This window comes from Maniola jurtina, chromosome 28 (assembly GCF_905333055.1).
Source record: "Maniola jurtina chromosome 28, ilManJurt1.1, whole genome shotgun sequence".
Lineage (NCBI taxonomy): Eukaryota > Metazoa > Arthropoda > Insecta > Lepidoptera > Nymphalidae > Maniola > Maniola jurtina.
This window is the reverse complement of record NC_060056.1, coordinates 5,589,329-5,609,629: the sequence shown is the minus strand read 5'-3', so window position 1 is coordinate 5,609,629 and position 20,301 is coordinate 5,589,329. Positions and strand designations below refer to the sequence as shown.

The window sequence follows — 20,301 nt, the reverse complement described above, 5'->3', positions numbered from 1 at the left end:
TATTTTGTTTATATGTAGTTTTGTCCTTTTTATAATATTGGAACGTGTACAATGTTACCCATGACGACTGTCGTGCCTTTTTTAATATTTCTAAACTGGCAACACCAATTTAAACGTCATTGTTCAAACAAAACAAAGATGGCGCATTTACAGTGAAGCTTTGTTACGTTGTGTACAAATTATAATAATTTCTGAGAATTTAATGAATTTATTCAACCGATTAAGATCCAGTAGTTAATTATGAAGACTGTTTCTTATTAAGGACATTGTTATAATAGCGAAATATGCAACTGTTTTAGTGTAATATGCTAAGGAAGTAAACAATAATTTCGTTCAGGTAATTTGATTAATTATTTACGTAAATATTATTATTTACATACCAATTACTTATTATCTGGTAGATTTATGCGTAATGCGTGCAATCTATCAAGTTGAGACGCACTGTTGCGTGAAATGCATGAAGTAAAACGGTTTTTTTGTTCACTTTCACTTTGGAAGCAAGTGATTGTTAACAGTGGGTCTAACTTTTTAAGGACTTGAATTCTTTTGCATTGAGTCATAGTCTACAATGACTTCTAATTAATGCGGGCGTTAAACCGTCGCAATTGAATATAATCAACTGTAGATTACTAATTTTACACCACTTGGTGCGAGTTTGGCGCGATTTTAATAATTTATAGTACATTGTAAACTTTAAATAAACTTTACAGTGTACGTAACTCTCTATATGTTCTGTTGTGAGGCTTCGGTCGTGGCTAGCTACCACCGTACTGGCAAAGACGTACTGCAAAGCAGTTGAGTGTACTGGTATGATGCTGTATAGTAAACAGTGATAGCCCAGTAACCGGTTATAGCATGGGGCTAAGATGTTGGCTTCTTATTTGAGGTTTGGATTCATTCCTGGTGGTTTCCTCATTTAATTGTTGTTTAATTGCTTAAAATACACTACTCCTCCAATTCCTCGAACACATACAAAGCAATTTGCTTCCTCTTTTCTAATCTGAACCGCTAGGATATGGAACTTTCTTCCGGCATCAGTTTTCCCTTCCACCTATAATATTCCTTAGGGTACCTTCAAGTCAAGAGTGAATAGGCAATTTCTAGGCAAGCGTGCTCCCTTCTAGGCGGCATCATCACATCTGATTGCAGCCAAGTGCTAGTCTATATAATTAAAAAAAACTATATTATATGGTTTACTTAAGTACTTAGGTTTCTTATATATACACCACCTCTCACCGTCCATTTTTTTGTTTTCTCCTTAGTGTTAAAGTTGTCTGGACGCTATTTAGCAATAAGGCCACCTTTTGTGTTTTGTGGTGCTGTTGTTATGAAGTATGTACATACATACATACTCTGAATTAATTTTATGAGTGATGTCTTCATTTCATAGAAATTACTGATTCACTTGAAAGGTTCTCGGAATGAAATGACATCAATTTTGTCCACTTATATCAATGCTAATTGATATTGCACATGCTATTTAGAACTCAATTTTTACATCACGACATAGTCAGCTTTTGTGTGTGTGTGGAAATTAGATGATGCCTGTGACATTGTCTATGGTTTTTAAAAAAATTCTGTGATCTCTTTGATTTTCCAAGATAAAAAAACTAATCAAGTGCAATCAGACTCTTACACGAAGAGTTCCATCTTCTTCTTCTTCTCTCTGGGCTGGTTTCTGCACTTAAACGTGTCCGTCTGTTGTGCGTGTGTTGCCCTTCCCCGCCGAAGGAAGAGTTCCATATCATCCCCTATAAGAAATAACACATTTTAGTTGTTTTTGTGAAATTAGTTTTATACATGGCATCATACTAATATTATAAAGGCGAAAGTTTGTATGTGTGTGTGTATGTGTGTATGTTTGTTACTCCTTCACGCAAAAACTACTGGACGGATTTGGCTGGTAATATCCTGGATTAGCACATAGGCTACTTTTTATCCCGGAAAATCAAAGAGTTCCCACTGGATTTCAAAAAATCTAAATCCACACGGGCGAAGTCGCTGGCATCTGCTAGTAATATTATGTATGTTAAATATTTGAAAAGAGCAACTACTGAGTTTCTTGCTGGTTCTTCTTGGTAGGAAAGGCATTCCGAACCAGTGGTAGATGCTTTTGACTGTTCAAAAGTACTTGTAAAAGTCTAATTGAATAAAAATATTTTGAATTTGAATTCAATTTTCAAATTTTCAATTTGAAATCAGGTTTTACCCTTTAACTACCCTTTTACTTGTGCTACTTGCCAAATCATGATTTTAGTATTTACTATAGATATTTAGTATAGATAGTATAGATATTTAGTATGATTAAAGTAACTTATAAGTAAGTGTAGTCTTGACAGACAACAGAGACAACCAAATGACCCTATAAGTATTCCTTTTTTTCTCTAGAGGTATGGAACCCTAGAATTCGAGTACAACTGGCAGCAGCTGTATTTTTAAATGATGATCTCATTTTTAGTTATCTTGAATGCGGAGTCCGCAATGCTATCCGGCCAGGATGAAGGTCCAGTTTACTACAGGGAGATACAAAAGAACGCCTTCCTCAAACGGATACCCAATGAAGTCCCCTCCAGCAAGCTGAGACCCCTTGGGCATAAGGTCTGTACTTCATATCCTCACTTTTTTTTCACTATAGTGGCTTGCGCTTGACTGCAATCACATCAATTAAAAGATGATTCAATTCAATTCAATTTATTTATTTGATGATGATGATGATGCAGGTTAAGGTGGAGTGTGCCTACCTATAAATTGCCTATGTATACTTGACAATACAGCATTGTAAAGTCGAAATCTCCTGAGGATGCTCCGGTGTCGGGGCGAAACGTGTGTCGAGAGTAGTGGAAAAGTCTTGTGTGGTGGTGCATGTGAGTGGTGGTGGCAGTGCTTGCTTGGGAACTTGGCTTTATTGCTTGGTTGGGGAGGTAAGCGGTGCTTAGCTTGTAACTGCATGCTTGACCATACAGATTTTTTCTGTTGGCGGATTATAGCAAAATAATTTTTAACTGTTTCTTGCTAAATTGCCTATTCGTTCTTCATTTGAAGATACCAATATTATAGCTAGGGAGGAAACAAAAACAATACTAAAAAGAGACATCCTTCCTTTCCTCAATTTTGAGGATCATGGCTCCCCTTTGATGCAATCTTTGCTACAATGTTCTTCATTGCTCTGTTTCTTGCCGTGTGGATTGCATCACAGATAGGTGTGTCGACCGCTTCTTTTATTTGGTCTGACCAACGTCTCGGGCTACGTCCGCGGGCTCTCTTTCCTTCGATCTTTACCACCATTTTACCACCGAACCGCAAGACGTCGGGCGAGTTTCCATCCTTATGTCGTCGACATTCCATCTACACGCACGAAACGTTTTGCGTCTTCATTCCTCATACGCATGGCTAAGGTTTGGAATACTCTTCCGCGATCTGTGTTTCTTACCAATTACAATCTGGGTATCTTTAATACAAGAGTGAATAGGCACCTTCTAGGTATAAGCGCGTCCCATCTTAGACCACATCATCACTTTCCATCAGGTGTGATTGTGGTCAAGCGCTTGCCTATAGTGAATAAAAAAAAAATCTTACTAGTGACCATGAGTTTTTCGATATTGCTGGCGTTCTTCCTTGCGATGTGACCGAAGTACTCAAGGATCCTCCGCAGACAGAGACCAACATGTACATCTGTATAATTTATACTGTGAGGGAACGAGATAGAATATGTTATCCAGGGATTCCTTTTACTTTGTCCCCAGAAACCTCCCCTCAAACCAATGTGGACCCTGCTTTGCGTGCACAACGGTCGGACACCCTTCCTCGAACAATACCCCGAGCCCGACTCGGCCGCCACTGCAGCACACCGGCCTGCCTGGCGCGCCTGTCTCAAGACTGCGAGACACGTCACTGCCAGCGTCAAGCCTCATGCGGGCGAGGAGTACGACTTCCTCATAGACACCGACCATGGACCCGTCAGGATGCTGGCGCCGGACTGGTGAGGAATTTAACGACATTTACATACGCAACCGCAAAATTTAACCACATTTACCAACATAACTATAGAATTTAACCAAATATATGTACGTAATCGCAAAGTTTAACCACATTCACGGACGCAACCACAAAATTTAACGACATTTACGAATGCAACCACATTTACAAACACAACCATAGAATTGAACCATATTTATTACTAACACAAATCCATACTAATATTACAAATGCGAAAGTGTGTCTGTCTGTCTTTTCGGTTTTCACATCCCAACAGTTTAACAGATTTTAATGAAATTTGGTACAGACCTAGCTTACATCCTGGGGAAGGACATAGACTACTTTTCATCCAGGAAAATCAAAGAGTTCCCACCTGATTTACAAAAACCTAAATGCACGCGGATGAACTCGTAGGAATCAGCTAGTAAGAAATACTTTTTATTATTTTCTAAAAAACAACGATTTTGTTTCAGGGACTCAATGCAAGACTGGGTCACCCTACTCCGTTCGAAACTGCATGAGTTACGTATATTATCACTCGGTGAGAATGTATATGGAGCCCCACCGGTTGCACCCACCCCAAGGGCTGCGGCCAGGGACCCCACCTCCCCGCTACCGCCCACCCCACCCGTGCCACCCGACAGGTAACTATATCCACAGCGTAACCATAATCCATCCATACACCCATACTAATTATTATTATAAATGCGAAAGTGTGTCTGTCTGTCTGTCTGTCTGCCACCTTTTCAGGGCCCAACAGTTTAACCGATTCTGACGAAATTTGGTACTGGGTTAGCTTATATCCCGGGGACGGACATAGGCTACTTTTTATCCCGGAAAATCAAAGAGTTCCCACGGCATTCCCAAAAACCCGTCCGCTTAACCGATTTGTATGAAATTTGGTACCGAGGTAGCTTGCGTCCCTGTAATTAACATAGGCAACTTTTTATCCCGGAAAATAAAACAGTTTCCACGGGATCTTAAAAAACCTAAATCCACGCCGACGAAGTCGCGGGTATCCTCTAGTTATATCCATATTATATTGTTTTAATTATTTAATTAGTACACTAAAAGAAAGAGAAAAAAACCGAAACAACACAACACAAATATAAGAGTAATCATTATAAAAATAATTATAAATGTGTCTGTCAAAGTCTGGAACAGAAATAGCTTGCATCCCGGGCTACTTTTTGTCCCAAAAAGTAAAAGAGTTCACAGGATTGTTTAAAAACTTAAATCCATGTTGATGATGCCCCAAGCGGTTTCTATATGGTACAGACATGGAGACAGCTTGATATTCGGAAGGACAAAGTCTACTTTTTGTCCTGGAAAATCAACAAGTTTCCACAGTATTCTTAAAAACCCCAGAGCCAGTTTTTGAAGACGCAGGCATCATCTATTTTCTACAGAGACAGCTTACATCCTGAAGACGGGCATAGGATACTTTTTATCCCAGAAAATCAAAGAGTTCCCACAGGATTATTTTAAAACTTAAATCCATGTGGACAAAGTCATGAGCAACATCTAGTTATTCATAAAAGTACGTCAATCCGTTCTGTTGTAGAGTGATTGACGGAAAAACCAACAAACAAACACTTCTAAATTAATCCTTTTTTTTTTACAGGGTACCCGGAATAGACCTAGCTCCAATCACTCGTCCAACAGTAGAAAGTACACAACCTTCCGAAAACTCTTCAACAACCGTAACCGCTGACAACCACGCCGCAACCACTAGCACAAACACACAAGAAAGCACAAACATACCGAGAACCACAGCTAATTCTACAAGTCTAAGTACAAAACCCACGAGTGGCTCAGCAACCAATCTAAACATAACTGTATCCACACCAAATGTAACATTTACGTCTACAAACACAAATTTAACGACATTTACGAACGCAACCACGAATTTAACAGCATTTACGAACACAACCGCAAATTTTATCGCAAGCACAACCAACTCAGTATCACTTACACCGATAAATACTACGAATATTACAACTTTTACGAACGCGACCGCGAATTTAACGAGTTTTACAAACGCAACCACAACTTTAACGAATTTTACGAACGCAACCACAAATTTAACCAATGAACAGTTGAACTCAGAGGTGGATATATCGAATTGGGAGCCGTTTTCTTTACCAAGTACAAGTCGAGACAGTGAGCCAAAGCAAAGCGTCGCGAAGATATGCGGTCAAAATATATGCTTGGATGATTCTATATTGAAAAGGTACATAATATTATCCATCCATATTTCCATACTAATATTATAAATGCGAAAGTGTGTCTGTCTGTCTGTCTGCTACCTTTTCACAGCCCACCGATTCTGACAAAATTTGGTACAGGGTTAGCTTATATCCCGGGAACGGACATAGGCTACTTTTTATCCCGTAAAATCAAAGAGTTCCCGCGGGATTCCTAAAGACCCATCCACTTAACCGATTTGTATGAAATTTGGTACCGAAGTAGCTTGCGTCCCTGTAATCGAAATATGAAACTTTTTATCCCAGAAAATCAAACAGTTCCCACGGGAACTGTTTGACTTTTTGAATCTTAAAAAACCTAAATCCACGCGGATGAAGTCGCGGGCATCCTCTAGTCACACTATAATATTATAAAGGCGAAAGTTTGTATGTGTGTGTGTGTGAGTATGTTTGTTACTCCTTCACGCAAAAACTACTGGACGGATTTGGCTGAAATTTGGAATGGAGATAGATAATATCCTGGATTAGCACATAGGCTACTTTTTATCCCGGAAAATCAAAGATTTCCCACGGGATTTCAAAAACCTAAATCCACGCGGACGAAGTCGCGGGCATCCTCTAGTATTATTATTTACTAGATTATGCCCGCGACTTCGTCCGCTTGGATTACACAAATTTCAAAACCCCTATTTTACCCCCTTTGGGCTTGAATTTTTTAAAATCCTTTCTTAACATTCCCACATTATAATAGCTATCTGCATGCCTAATTTCAGCCTGATTCGTCCAGTCGTTTGAGCTGTGCGTTAATAGATCAGTCAAATTTTAAGCCTCAATAGCTCAACAGTTATAGGAGTGGACTGAATTCCGAAAGGTCGGCGGTTCAAACCCCAGCCGTTGCACTATTGTCGTACCCACTCCTAGCACAAGCTTTACGCTTAGTTGGAGGGTAAATGGGAATGTTAGTCATGATTAAAATGGCTAATATTCTTTTTTTTAAAATAAAAAAATCAGTCAGTCAACTTTTCCTCTTACATATTTAGACTTTAAATCAATAATTTATTATACTTCAGGAATGTAACAGAGAGCGATGAAGAGTTCTTCGCTGAAATCGACAAGATTCACGATTCGAGTGAGAATATCAGCGATTTTGAGTACAAGCAACGGGTTGTTGTGAATAATGGGAATGAGAGTACAGAAAATGAACATAGGTAAGTGTTCATATATTTATTGAACAAGTCGTAATAGAAAAAAACCGGCCAAGTGCGAGTCAGACTCGCGCACTGAGGGTTCCGTACTCGGGTATTTTTTCCAACATTTTGGACGATAACTCAAAAACTATTATGCATAAAAATAAATAAAAATCTGTTTTAGAATGTACAGGTAAAGCCCTTTCATATGATCCCCCACTTGGTATAGTTATCTTAGTTTGAAAATTTAAATACATTTTAATTTTTTTGTAATGATGTAACCACAAATTCGTGGTTTTGGGAGTTATTCCCGTACTTGTGCTGTAAGACCTACCTACTTGCCAAATTTCATGATTCTAGGTCAACAGGACCGTCGTGTCTGTCAAGAAACCTATCGGTCTTGACAGACACGACGGACAGACATACAGACAACAAAGTGATCCTATAAGGGTTCCGTTTTTCCTTTGTAATATGTAGGTTGCTTACGCGTTGAATTTGAACAAAAGGCGATACAAAATTATTTAGGTTAGATTAAGAAACATTATTTAAACAATAGCATTTAAGATTTCATTATAGTTAATGTTAGTTCAATAAAGAGTCGATCTTAAGCCTCCACTGAATAAAGACGTCACCTACAACGCCGTCCTCTCATTTAAAACCAAACAAAAGTTTTAAAGTTTAATATTTCACCTTTTGAGGTACGGAACCCTAAAAACCGGGCAAGTGCGAGTCGAACTCATACACCAAAGGTTCAGTAATATTTAAAAAGTATGGACCCCTAATAACACAACTGAATCTTTTACTATGATCGTAATATCTGCCACAACGAAATTTTACTTAACTAAGTTGAAGGGCTGGCTCATTTTTTGCGAAACGGATCAGCCTGGCAGTCCAGCGCGGAAATGCAGCCAGTATTCTTGGCACCATTCCACGCGGGCATGATTTGTATAGTAATTAGATAAGGATATTTAAGTTTTATTGTAATAACTCAATAAAAAAATTCAAAAAAAAAGTTAAAAGGCTAATAACGTTTTTTTACAGTACACCTCAAAGAACAAACATAACAGTAATTCAAGTCTCAAATAAAGGACCCCCGCACACCGCCATACCCGTTTTGGGCCCGGAAACGGATGTTTTCGACTTTGAATTCAAACAAAAACTCACTGTCAACCCTGAACAAGCAAAAAACGACTTTATCAACATAGTCAATACAGAAGAAAATAGCTATGGAACAGTCTTCGAAAAAAGTAATTCAGAATCCGACTATGGACATATAAGTTTGACAACCACTGTCAATCTGACAGGAGACGTCAAAGTGACAGATAAAGATGGCGTCTACGAGAGATTATGTATGGCTTCAACATCTAATAAAGGTTCCTCTCCATTGCCGTTGAGGAATGTTAAATCTATGGAAAAAATGCGCAAATCTTCTTTACCTAATTTAGAAATCGAATCGGATTATGAGTATTTATTTCCTAATTCTAGTCAAAATAACCGAAATCTAAATAGCACGAATTTACAGAATGGTAGGAATGTTGAAGAAATCCTACCGATTGGGAGAAATGTTCGAACGGATGTTGTACCCAATAGTGGCAATGGTAGATCGAATCTACCAAACAGTAAGGAAAATGTACCAAATGGTAGAAATGGTCAGGCGAATCTACCGACTAATAGAGAAATCCTACCAAACAGTAGAAATCCTCAATCGAATTTACCGACCTCTAGAGAAATTCTATCAAATAGTAGAAATGCACAGTCGAATCCAAACAATAGAGAAATCTTACCAAACAGTAGAAACGCACAGTCGAATCTACCAACTAACAGAGAAATCCTATCAAATGGTAGAAATGATACAAATCATACCAATCCTGATGTACCTAGGATGAACATATCAAATATAAATGTGGAATCTATTGCAAGAACCTTAAGGTCGAATGTTGAAAGGTCCCAAAGTCAAAATGCATACGATATAGGCCCTAGACAGAGACAGAACGATGGAAGAAGAGTGCCGAATAATAGTCCGAAACGAGAAGCTAAAATTGGTAAGATTTTACGATATTATTATTCAAGGGTTATTCAAGGGGCGGACCAACAAATTCCAAAACATATTAAACCAAAAAATATTTAGTTTTACGTCACACGCGCACGCGCTATTTTTATTTCATTTTGTATAATCCATACTTAATACATATTATAAATGCGAAAGTGTGTCTGTCTGTCTGTTACCTTTTCACGGCCCAATAGTTTAACCGATTCTGACGGTACAGGGTTAGCTTATATCCCGGGGACAGACATAGGCTACTTTTTATCCCAGATAATCAAAGAGTTCCCACGGGATTCCGAAAAACCCATCCGCTTAACCGATTTGTATCAAAGATACCGAGGTAGCTTGCGTCCCTGTAATTGACATAGGCAACTTTTTATCCCGGAAAATCAAACAGTTCCCACGGGATCTTTAAAAACCTAAATTCACGCGGACGAAGTCGCGGGCATCCTATAATACGATATAGATTGATGTCGAAAATATTGATCTTTCAGAAAAATCTGACCCCCCACCTAAACCGATATGGAAAAGAGGTCTTACAGAATTATCACTTCTGAGCAGGCTACGTGGAATAGGCCAGACGAAAAGGCAAGAAAGCCCCACTAGGAACGAAAATGAAGATAGGTAAGAAAAAGTTTTACCAAAAAAGTGCATTTTACTTAAAAAAAAGTCTGCAATCTCATTCAAATTCAAAATATTTTTATTCAATTAGACTTTAAGAGCATCTAACACTGGTTTGGAATGCCTTTCCTACCGAGAAGAACCAGCAAGAAACTCGGCGGTTGCTCTTTTCAAAGATTCGATATACAATATTATGCTATGTATGCAAGTAATTAAAAGTCCCGCGCATTGCTGGAGCGAGCTGCATTAAATGGTATAGTTGGCGTTATACTTAAAATTCAATTTCACGACCGAGAAGCACTTATATAAGAGATCTCTACCAGTGATCCAAGGCGAGACCTTGTATTTAAAGTCTCTTTAAAATCTTGATAGGAAGAACACGGCGCTACCACCTCCCATATTGATAACCGAACTATCAGCAAAACTGGTGACCATACTTCGATAAATTACCAATTTTTTACAGAGGGGTGACGTCACCTGTCAAAGTGGTGCACAGGTCGCGGCCGGCTGGCAGAGTTGACAGCTCGCGACGCAGAAGCAACTCTTTGACAAATAGTAAGATACATTAGTTTCATACAGAGTGAAAATTAAATGGTTGTTTTCCCGCTGCAAAATGATTTAGTCGTGGACAATATAAATTAGAATCAAAAAAATATATTAGAATCAAAAAATTGCAAAAAAAAATCTTGAAAGTGTCCTTGAGCTATGTATGAGTAGTAGTACATCTTGCTTTGCGAGCTAAGCAACGCCGCGCGGCTTGCCTAGCTACTACTGTACCCATCAGAAATCTAATTAAAAAAAACCGAAACCTACATGAGTTTTAACTGTGAAATTCAGTCATTTTTAGTTGAATCAATGGATTATAGTACTCGGGATTCCTTTGAATATGATAACCGACAACGGTACCCAGTTTGATTTCATTAAATATAAAAAATTATATGCATTTTACCCGTTTGACGACATTTTTTTTAATTGGCTGCTATTTTTTTTACATTGCGGGATTATTACCAGGTCAATCACCGTCGATACCGCAAAATCCCGCGCTCCAACCCTTGCGGGCTCGGCAAGCGGCCGCCCTGCGCGCCGAGCAACGCCGCGGGGCGTGCGTAGCTACCACCGTCCCTGTCAGAGATCCGCCGTTACTGTTTGATTACGAGAGACAAGTTTGGTAAGTAATATGATTGCTAATTTTTAACCCCCGACCCAAAAAGAGGGGTGTTGTTATAAGTTTCACGTGTGTATCTGTGTATCTGTGTGTGGCATCGTAGCTCCTAAACTAATGAACCGATTTTAATTTAGTTTTTTTTTGTTGGGAAGGTGGCTTGATCAAGAGTGTTCTTAGCTATAATTCAAGAAAATCAGTTCAGCCGTTTGAAAGTTATCAGCTCTTTTCTAGTTACTGTAACCTTTACTTGTTGGGGGTGTTATAAATTTTTAATTTACACTGGTTATGTTATTTCTATTCTATTCTAATATTCCATGAACCCCCACCTCTCCCTACCAACCCCACACTTGCACTTGTTTTTACTAGGTTTTAGATAATTTCAATAACATCCCGCTAAGCTGATGTTAGGCCCGATGAATTTGCAAGTTAATAACGGACAGCGCCATCTTGATATCATTTAGTAAACTATTTATTATTTGGTTGGGAACAACTAATCATTAATTTTTTGCATTTCCTATCTTTCATGATTCTAGGTTAACGGGAAGAACCCTATTCCCCAAAATAGATAGACGAGAGAGATAGACAAACAAAGCGATCCTTTTCGTCTGGCTTTACAAAGATTAGCCAATGTCAAGTTTGTAGTTATTTGTAACAAGTTAGGGAAACTATACAAGTATGGACCCCGTCTGTGCCGGCGCTCGCCGACATACGCAGGGCACCCCCTTAGAGCGCTTTCCAGTCAGTTTTAACAAAAAAAACACTCCAAAAAAGCAGAGCACGCCCGCCAGCTAACACCAACACAGACGAAGTCAAAGTGATCCTATAGTGGTTCCTTCTTTTCCTTTTGAGGACGGAACCCTAAAAATTGTACATTTGTCCCCAGGGTAGCCCGTTGGGGCATGGGAGGGACGCGGGGCGGTGGTCGAGCCGGGGACCGCGTGTCCGGGCTGGTGGGCACGCAGCCTTGCTCCGCCACGCATGCCAGGCACTTGCTCAAGACGGCACATTCGCCTATAGTGAGTATAGTCATAGTCAAAGTCATAGTCATTTATTATTCATAAATAGTGTAAACATCATACGTCACTTACAAATTATTATATTGGGATAGCCCAGTGTTTAAGATATCAGCCTCCTACTGGGCAGTTCGGAGGTTTGTTCTTATGTACGGTCGGCCTCAGAATTTGAGTAGCAATTCCGTGAAACTATTGCAATCGCACTTATGAACTTTTTCTATAGACATGCCGCATACACCTAACGCATATGCATAAACGTGCTTCATGAATATGATCATTAAGGTGCTAAACGACTTACGGCCTTTGACTGTACCTTTCATATCGGTATTTTCATAATATGTAGCTTCAAACCGGTTTATATCTTGACGAGCAATACCATGAGACATATATGCTGATAACGCAACCAACTTTTCAGCACAAGCCATACTTTGATAGTTTATTTTTAACTAGCCGATGCCCGCGACTTCGCCCGCGTGGATTTAGGTTTTTTGAAATCCCGTGGGAACTCTTTGATTTTCCGGGATAAAAAGTAGGCTATGTGCTAATCCAAGATATTATCTATCTCCATTCCAAATTTCAGCCAAATCCGTCTAGTAGTTTTTGCGTGAAAGAGTAACAAACACACACACACACACACACACACACACACACACACACACACACACACACACACATATACACACAAACTTTCGCCTTTATAATATTAGTGTGAAGTGTGATAGGTTTTGGTAGATTTACTTTTTATGGATTTTTATTGATAAGTTTTAATTTAAAATAAATACATATTTTTAAGCAATTAAATATCACTTGCTTTAACGGTGAAGGAAAACATCGTGAGGAAACCTGCATGCCTGAGAGTTCTCCATGTTCTCAAAGGTGTGTGAAGTCTGCCAATCCGCATTGGGCCAGCGTGGCACACTATGGCCTAAACCCTTCTCATTTTGAGAGGAGACCCGTACTCAATAGTGGGGCGGAAATGGGTTGATCATGATGACATATTTTTGTTTCAGGTAGACATATTATTTCACCGGGTGCCGCTTGGGAAAATCTATGTGATAACTAAAAAGGACCAAGAGAGTTTAGGTAATTTTAACATCATAATTGACAACCGATGGACATGTCCACTGCTGGACATAGGACCTGCGCCGCCGCTATCCAGCGGCTCCCGTAGACTCGTTTGATGTCAACTCTGCCGTCCTAACGAAGAGAGCAATAACTAGGTTTCGACTACTTTCGAGATATTCGCGGTTATGATTAGCTACTTACAAATCGTAATATTACATATTGCAGTTTTGATAACCAACAGAACCGAAACTACTGAAGATACAAAAAAGACGTCTAAGGCGAAAATATAGAGCTCATTTTCCTGATTACCCTAACGAAGAGAGCAATAACTAGGTTTCGACTACTTTCGAGATATTCGCGGTTATGATTAGCTACTTACAAATCGTAATATTACATATTGCAGTTTTGATAACCAACAGAACCGAAACTACTGAAGATACAAAAAAGACGTCTAAGGCGAAAATATAGAGCTCATTTTCCTGATTACCTAACGAAGAGAGCAATAACTAGGTTTCGACTACTTTCGAGATATTCGCGGTTATGATTAGCTACTTACAAATCGTAATATTACATATTGCAGTTTTGATAACCAACAGAACCGAAACTACTGAAGATACAAAAAAGACGTCTAAGGCGAAAATATAGAGCTCATTTTCCTGATTACGGATATGGTCTTAAGTCAATTTGCCCAAAAACTCGACTTATTGCACTCTTTGTTAGGACGGCAGAACTGTCCACCTAGTGGGGGGTCTTCCAACGTTGCGCTATCAGATGCGAGGTCGCCATTCTATCACCTTGGGACCCCTAGATCTATCGGTTTTTAAGTTTCCATACCTGAAAAGAAAAAAGGAACCCTTATAGGATCACTTTGTTGTCTGTCTGTCTGTCCGTCTGTCGTGTCTGTCAAGAAAACCCATAGGTTAATGTATAACCAACTTCTCGTTGACCTAGAATCATGAAATTCGGCAGGTAGGCAGGTCTTATAGCACAAGTAAAGAGGAAATCCGAAAGCCGTGAATTTGTGCTTACATTACAAAAAAAAAATTAAATGTGTTTCATTTTTAAAGTATGAGAATTATACCAAGTGGGGTATCATATGAAAGGACTATTACCTGTACATTCTAAAACAGAACAAATAATAAAACTTTTTGACGTGACAACGTCTTATAATTCGATAGAGCCGGCTGCACGCACGAAAAAACATGACTCATGCGGCGTTACCTCGCTCTGAGGCGTTCCATGTAAGGCTTGAAGTGCAAGCGAGAGCGCGGAACGAGCGACAAAGAAGCACAATCGGCCTTTGTTGTCACGTTCAACTATCGTCAGTAAATCGACTTTACAGACAACCAATTTATTTTATGTTTATTTTTATGCATAATAGTTTTTGATTTATCGTGCAAAATGTCAGAAAAATACCCGAGTACAGAACCCTCTATGCGCGAGCCTGACTCGCACTTGGCCGGTTTTTTCGATCTATTTGCCCTACTTATTAACATTTCAGCTTTGCAACCCGTTAGCTATGTCAGTAACTGGTTTTTTTTTTCCAGGTATAAAACTAGATAACGAGTGTACAATAATATCGGTTGAAGGACAATCGCCGGCTGGTAAAGCGGGCCTGCCCCCGGCCGGGAAGTGGGCGGTCACCGAGGTCAACAACCGACCTATCAACCTCCTCAAAGTGAGTATATGTATATATCTGAGGCTGGAGACATTTTTAACCCTCGACCCAAAAAGAGGGGTGTTATAAGTTTGACGTGTGTATCTGTGTATCTGTCTGTGGCATAGTAGCTCCTAAACGAATGAACCGATTTTAATTTGGTTTTTTTTTTGTTTGAAAGGTGGCTTGATCGAGAGTGTTCTTAGCTATAATCCAAGAAAATCGATTCAGCCGTTTGAAACTGATCAGCTCTTTTCTAGTTACTGTAACCTTCACTTGTCGGGGGTTTTATAAATTTTTAATTTACACTTGTAGGATCACTTTGTTGTGAGGCTGTCTGTCACAACGTGTTTAAATTTTCAAAGTAAGGTAACTATACCAAGTGGGGTATCATGTTTTTTGTGATGTTACTTACCTACCTTCCAAATTTCATGATTCTAGGTCAACAGGAAGTACTATATAGGTTTTCTTGACAGACACGACAGACGGACGGACAGACAGACAGACAACAAAGTGATCCTATAAGGGTTTCTTTTTCCTTTAGAGATACAGAACCCTAAAAAGAGCTTAAATTCTATTTTTACCAAGCAGTAACTATGTCTTAGTACTTTAACACCTCGGTAAAAGATGGTGGCCTCAAAACAGCTGTTATATTTGGCGGCCATTTTAAATACTGCCGTTCCTTCCGTCCGAAGAAAGATCTGAGATACTTTTGTAGTTGCGCTTAAGTAAATTTAAAAAAAAACTCATTGTTTTTTCAGGGTGGTGAAGAAGAAATGAATAGGATAGCGATGAACGGTACAGAGGTATCAGTTCTTATACAACCGGCCGCTTTAGTGAAGAAGATCCGAGCAGCTATCAAAGCAAGTAAACCCTTATTAACTATGAGATAGGGTTAAAAATCGACTGGCAATAGTGAGGAAGAATTGTGTTGCTAACAAACAAAATAGGGCCTTATGAACTTGTCGATATGGTTCATAATCGACTGGCAAGGACAAAGAGAGTTATATGATTTTCAGTAGTGATAAGAGTTGGTATTAAAGGAATTCAGCCCTTATTATCTGTGAGATAGGGTTTTAAATCGACTGGCTATAGACAGATGCTAGAGGTCTCAAAGGAAATAGGACCTTCTTGTTTAAGAAATAGGGTACAAAAATCGACTGGCAATATCAATGAGGACCAGAGCTGCTATTAAAGGAAGTTGAGCCGTATTAACTATGAGATAGGGTTTTAAATCTCAACAAATAAAGAAGGTAAGAGGTGTTAATAAAGGAAAATGGACCGTATTCACTATGAAATAGGGTTCAAAGTCGACTGTCAATATTAGTGAAGATAAAAACTGCTATTAAAATAAGTGAACCCGTATTAGCGATGAGATAGGGTTTGAAATTGCAACAGATAGAGAAGGTTAGAGGTGTTAATAAAGGAAAAAAGACCTTATTGACTATGAAATAGGGTTTAAAGTCGACTAGCAATATTAACGAAGATAAAAACTGCTATTAAAAGAAGTTTTAGCTATGAGATAGGGTTCAAAACTGACTTAGCAATAGTAAAGAAGATGAGAGCTGTTATCAAAGCAAGTAAACCCTTATTGACTATTAAATAGGGTTCATAATCGACTGGCAATATTAATGAAGATTTGTGCTGACTATAGGAAACTGAGTCGTATTGACTTTGAAATAGGGTTTATAATCGATTGGCAATAGTAAAGAAGATACAAGCTGCTTCTATAGAACTAGAACCTTATATACTATGAGATAGAGTTCAAAATCAACTGACAGTGGCATGCAATAAGCTGATACTGGATTACCTGTATTGACTATGGGATAGGGTTCACAGTCGACTGGCAATGGTGTTGCTACTAAAACAATAGTCTTAAAAGCTGCTATTAGAGAAAATAGATCCTTATTTCCAATAAGCTAGAGTTTAAAATCGACTGGCAACAGAAGAAAATATAAGAGATGTGAATTAAAGGAAATAGGACTTTATTGACTATGAGATAAAGTTCATAAAATCGACTGGCAGCAGTAGAAAATATGATGAAAGGTGTGAATGATAAACAGTAGGACCTAGAGAATAAAGTTTAAAATCGACTGGCAACAGTCAAGAAGATCACAGATGTTAATTAAAGGACATAGGACATTATTGATTGTGAGATAGGGTTTAAAATCATTGGCAAAGATAAAGGCTGTCATGGTACTATAAAGAGTTTTAAGACTCACCGTTTCGGAAGGCAGATTCTAGTGAGAAGAGCCAGCGAGGAATTAAATCGAAATAATTGCGACTGTCATAATCACATGATTCGTGCTAACCTGCCCTTTGTCTTAGTATGAGAATTTCATCCCACCAACGTTAATAGAATTCGAGAATCGAAATACTTGTTAAAGTAAAATGGACCTTAATTACTTTGTTTTAAAGCTCAAGTTCATCCCTACACAACTAAATTGTTCTTGTTCCTTGTTGTATTCTTCCTCCCTTCCAAGTTAGCCCGCTTCATCTTAGACTGCATCATCACTTACCACCAGGTGAGATTGCAGTCAAGGGCTAACTTGTATCTGAATAAGAAAAAAAATCTATCAAAATATGTTTCTGAGATGTAAAGTCTCATACTAACTCACTGGTTATTATTTTATTAAGCTAACAAATATTGTAAAGGCAGCTTTGTAGAATCGAGGTTTTTATTTCGAATAAAAAAATCTTTATTTTGATTTTTTTTATGGAATTTTGATTAATTTTCACCATGTATAATAAATATCATGTTCCATCCACAAGTTTTAACATAAAAAAATATATTAATTTATTGGAAAAATTCGGATACTTTCATTCCATTTTATGTAAAAAATTAAAATTATAAAAAGATCTCTGTTAAGGCTGGATGTCCACTGGAGAAGCGAAACGAGTGATTTAAATATAGCTTTAAGATAACAGTGGTCATTAAATTAAATAAAATATAATCTAATTGATTTGTATACGCGATGTTATATCCATACATCCGTATTAATATTAATATGATAAATCCTAAAGTGTGTCTGTCTGTCACCTTTTCACGGCACATCTGTTTAACTGATTTTGATGAAATTCGTAGTAAATATAGCTTCCATCCCGGGTAGTTTTTATCCAGGAAAATCAAAACATTCTATGGGACTTTAAAACCCTAATTCCAGCTACTTCACAAAGAGATCGTAATATTTATTGACTATCTGATCTATATCGTTCAATAGCTTCATATGTCTTCGCATCTCCAGTGGAACACAATATAATAGCTATTTATTAATAAGTGAAAAAAATCGTGAATGAATATATATTTACCCTTTTACATAACTAGTTGTAAGCTTTTGTGATTACTTTTACACCAATATACAATAACTTCTACATTATTACACTAGGTTAATAATGATATTATTATACTATTAATGTGAACATATCTCGAACTTTGTGATCCATTTTTATTACTTTTAATTAAAATGTTATGAAGTGATGTTTTGTGGTTTTCTTTTAACGGCGGTTTTTCCGTCACTGACTCCATATCGACGTAGTTTTAATTTATCAATTACACCTAAAGGTTGCCTGGTAGAGATTGCTCCAAGCAATAAGGCCGCCTTTGCACACAATTGTTTTTTCTGTTTTCTTCTTTTTTCGGTATTTATTTCGGTATAAATATGTGTTATCCTGTGTTGTTATCCTTTACATGTGTTTTTGTGTGCAATAAAGTGTTTCTATCTATCTATTCTATCTATCTATCTATCTTGTCTGCGATATCACCTGTTGGTAAGTGATCATGTAGTCTAAGATGGACGTGGGCTGACTTGGAAGGACATGCATACATGGACAAATAAAAAAAGTTCGGACGGATTGTCGCTGAACACCACCACGCAGCACTCAAGCCAGCCTCGCCGCCATGGGAGGGGAATATACAGATAAAGCCCTTTCATATGATACCCCACTTGGTATAGTTATCTTACTTTGAAAATTGAAACACATTTTTTTTTTTTCTGTGCTGTAACCACAAATTCACGGTTTTCAGATTTATTCCTTTGCTTGTGCTATAAGACCTACCTACCTGCCAAATTTCATGATTCTAGGACTACGGGAAGTACCCTATAGGTTTTCTTAACAGACAGACAGATAGGTTCCGTTTTTCCTTTTGAGGTACGGAACCCTAAAAACCGAATATTTTAACGGATATCTGGAACACTACAGACAGGTGTAAATCACACTAATATTATAAAGGACAAAGTTTGTATGTGTGTGTGTATATTTGTTACTCCTTCACGCAAAAACTACTGGACGGATTGGGCTGAAATTCAGAATGGAGATAGATTATACCCTGGATTAACACATAGGCTACTTTTTATCCCGGAAAATCAAAGAGTTCCCACGGGAATTTTAAAAACCTACATCCACGCGAACGAAGTCGCGGGTATCAACTAGTAATTAATTATTCCAAGAACAAGTATCATTAAGTTGGATTGGTTAGTATTCAAATGAGATCCTAACTTAGTTATGGTCTTATTTGCCTCATTTGTCATCTCGAATGGAAGATGGCAATTGGGATATGAGACGGGAGATATTTTAGTAACATCGAAGTTTGGCGATCATCATCCGAAAAGCTTTCTCTATTAACAGGGCTCTCTCCGTCACTCGTTTCATACAATCGTAGTTCCAATTTCATTTGAATATTAAGCAACCAAAGTCCATGAAATTTTGCAGACATATTCTAGAAACTAATACCTGTGTCTGTGGTGTTTTAGATTTTTCTAAAAATATGTATTTTTAAAATTACAGGGGCTCAAAGATTTGTATGTAAATTTTAAAGACCGCGTAACTTTCAAACCTAATATTTTAACAGAAATCTGGAAAACCACAGACATAGATATTAGTTTCTAGAATATGTCTGCAAAATTTCATGGACTTTGGTTGCTTAATATTCAAATGAAATTGGAACTACGATTATATGAAACGAGTGACGGAGAGAGCCCTCTTAAAAGCCGCCTCTTTCAACTTCGGGTAGCTAAGCCCTGTCCACCCCCTTATATCGTCCAACCATTTGCGTCTTCGGCGACCTTAAGGTCTTTGGCCTGCAATTCTCCCTTCCAACACTCATCTTGGGAATGAGAATTGTCCTCCTCTCTGTAAATGCCCAAAGAAAGCGAGCTTCCTTCACAGGATATTTTAGTATAGAAGTACCTATGTAGGCAAACTCGGGTGAGATCTTTAGAATAGAATAGAATAGAATAGATTTTTATTCAAATAAACTTTTACAAGTGCTTTTGAATCGTCAAATAATTTACCACTGGTTCGGAATGCCGTTCCTACCGAGAAGAACCAGCAAGAAACTCGGCGGTTGCTCTTTTCAATTGTTCAATT

At 38.2% G+C, this 20,301-nt stretch overlaps 1 protein-coding gene across 3 annotated transcripts; it reads left to right on the top strand.

Annotated features, from left to right (window-relative positions):
* Positions 1-131: 131 nt before the first annotated feature.
* On the top strand, positions 132-16,908 carry LOC123879630. 3 transcript variants are annotated; one of them, XM_045927431.1, is made up of 15 exons: positions 132-337; positions 2,459-2,598; positions 3,744-3,979; positions 4,449-4,619; positions 5,600-5,878; positions 6,023-6,208; positions 7,253-7,390; positions 8,411-9,411; positions 9,908-10,037; positions 10,498-10,589; positions 11,046-11,202; positions 12,083-12,215; positions 13,223-13,295; positions 14,825-14,955; positions 15,696-16,908. In XM_045927431.1, exons 2-15 carry the CDS (start codon positions 2,482-2,484, stop codon positions 15,825-15,827), a joined length of 2,976 nt encoding a protein of 991 aa, XP_045783387.1. In that variant the 5' UTR covers positions 132-337; positions 2,459-2,481; the 3' UTR covers positions 15,828-16,908. The 3 variants fall into 3 exon arrangements, with proteins under 3 accessions (XP_045783387.1, XP_045783386.1, XP_045783385.1); XM_045927430.1 differs by having other exon boundaries at positions 5,600-6,208; positions 7,253-7,385; positions 8,406-9,411; XM_045927429.1 differs by having other exon boundaries at positions 5,600-6,208.
* Positions 16,909-20,301: the final 3,393 nt, after the last annotated feature.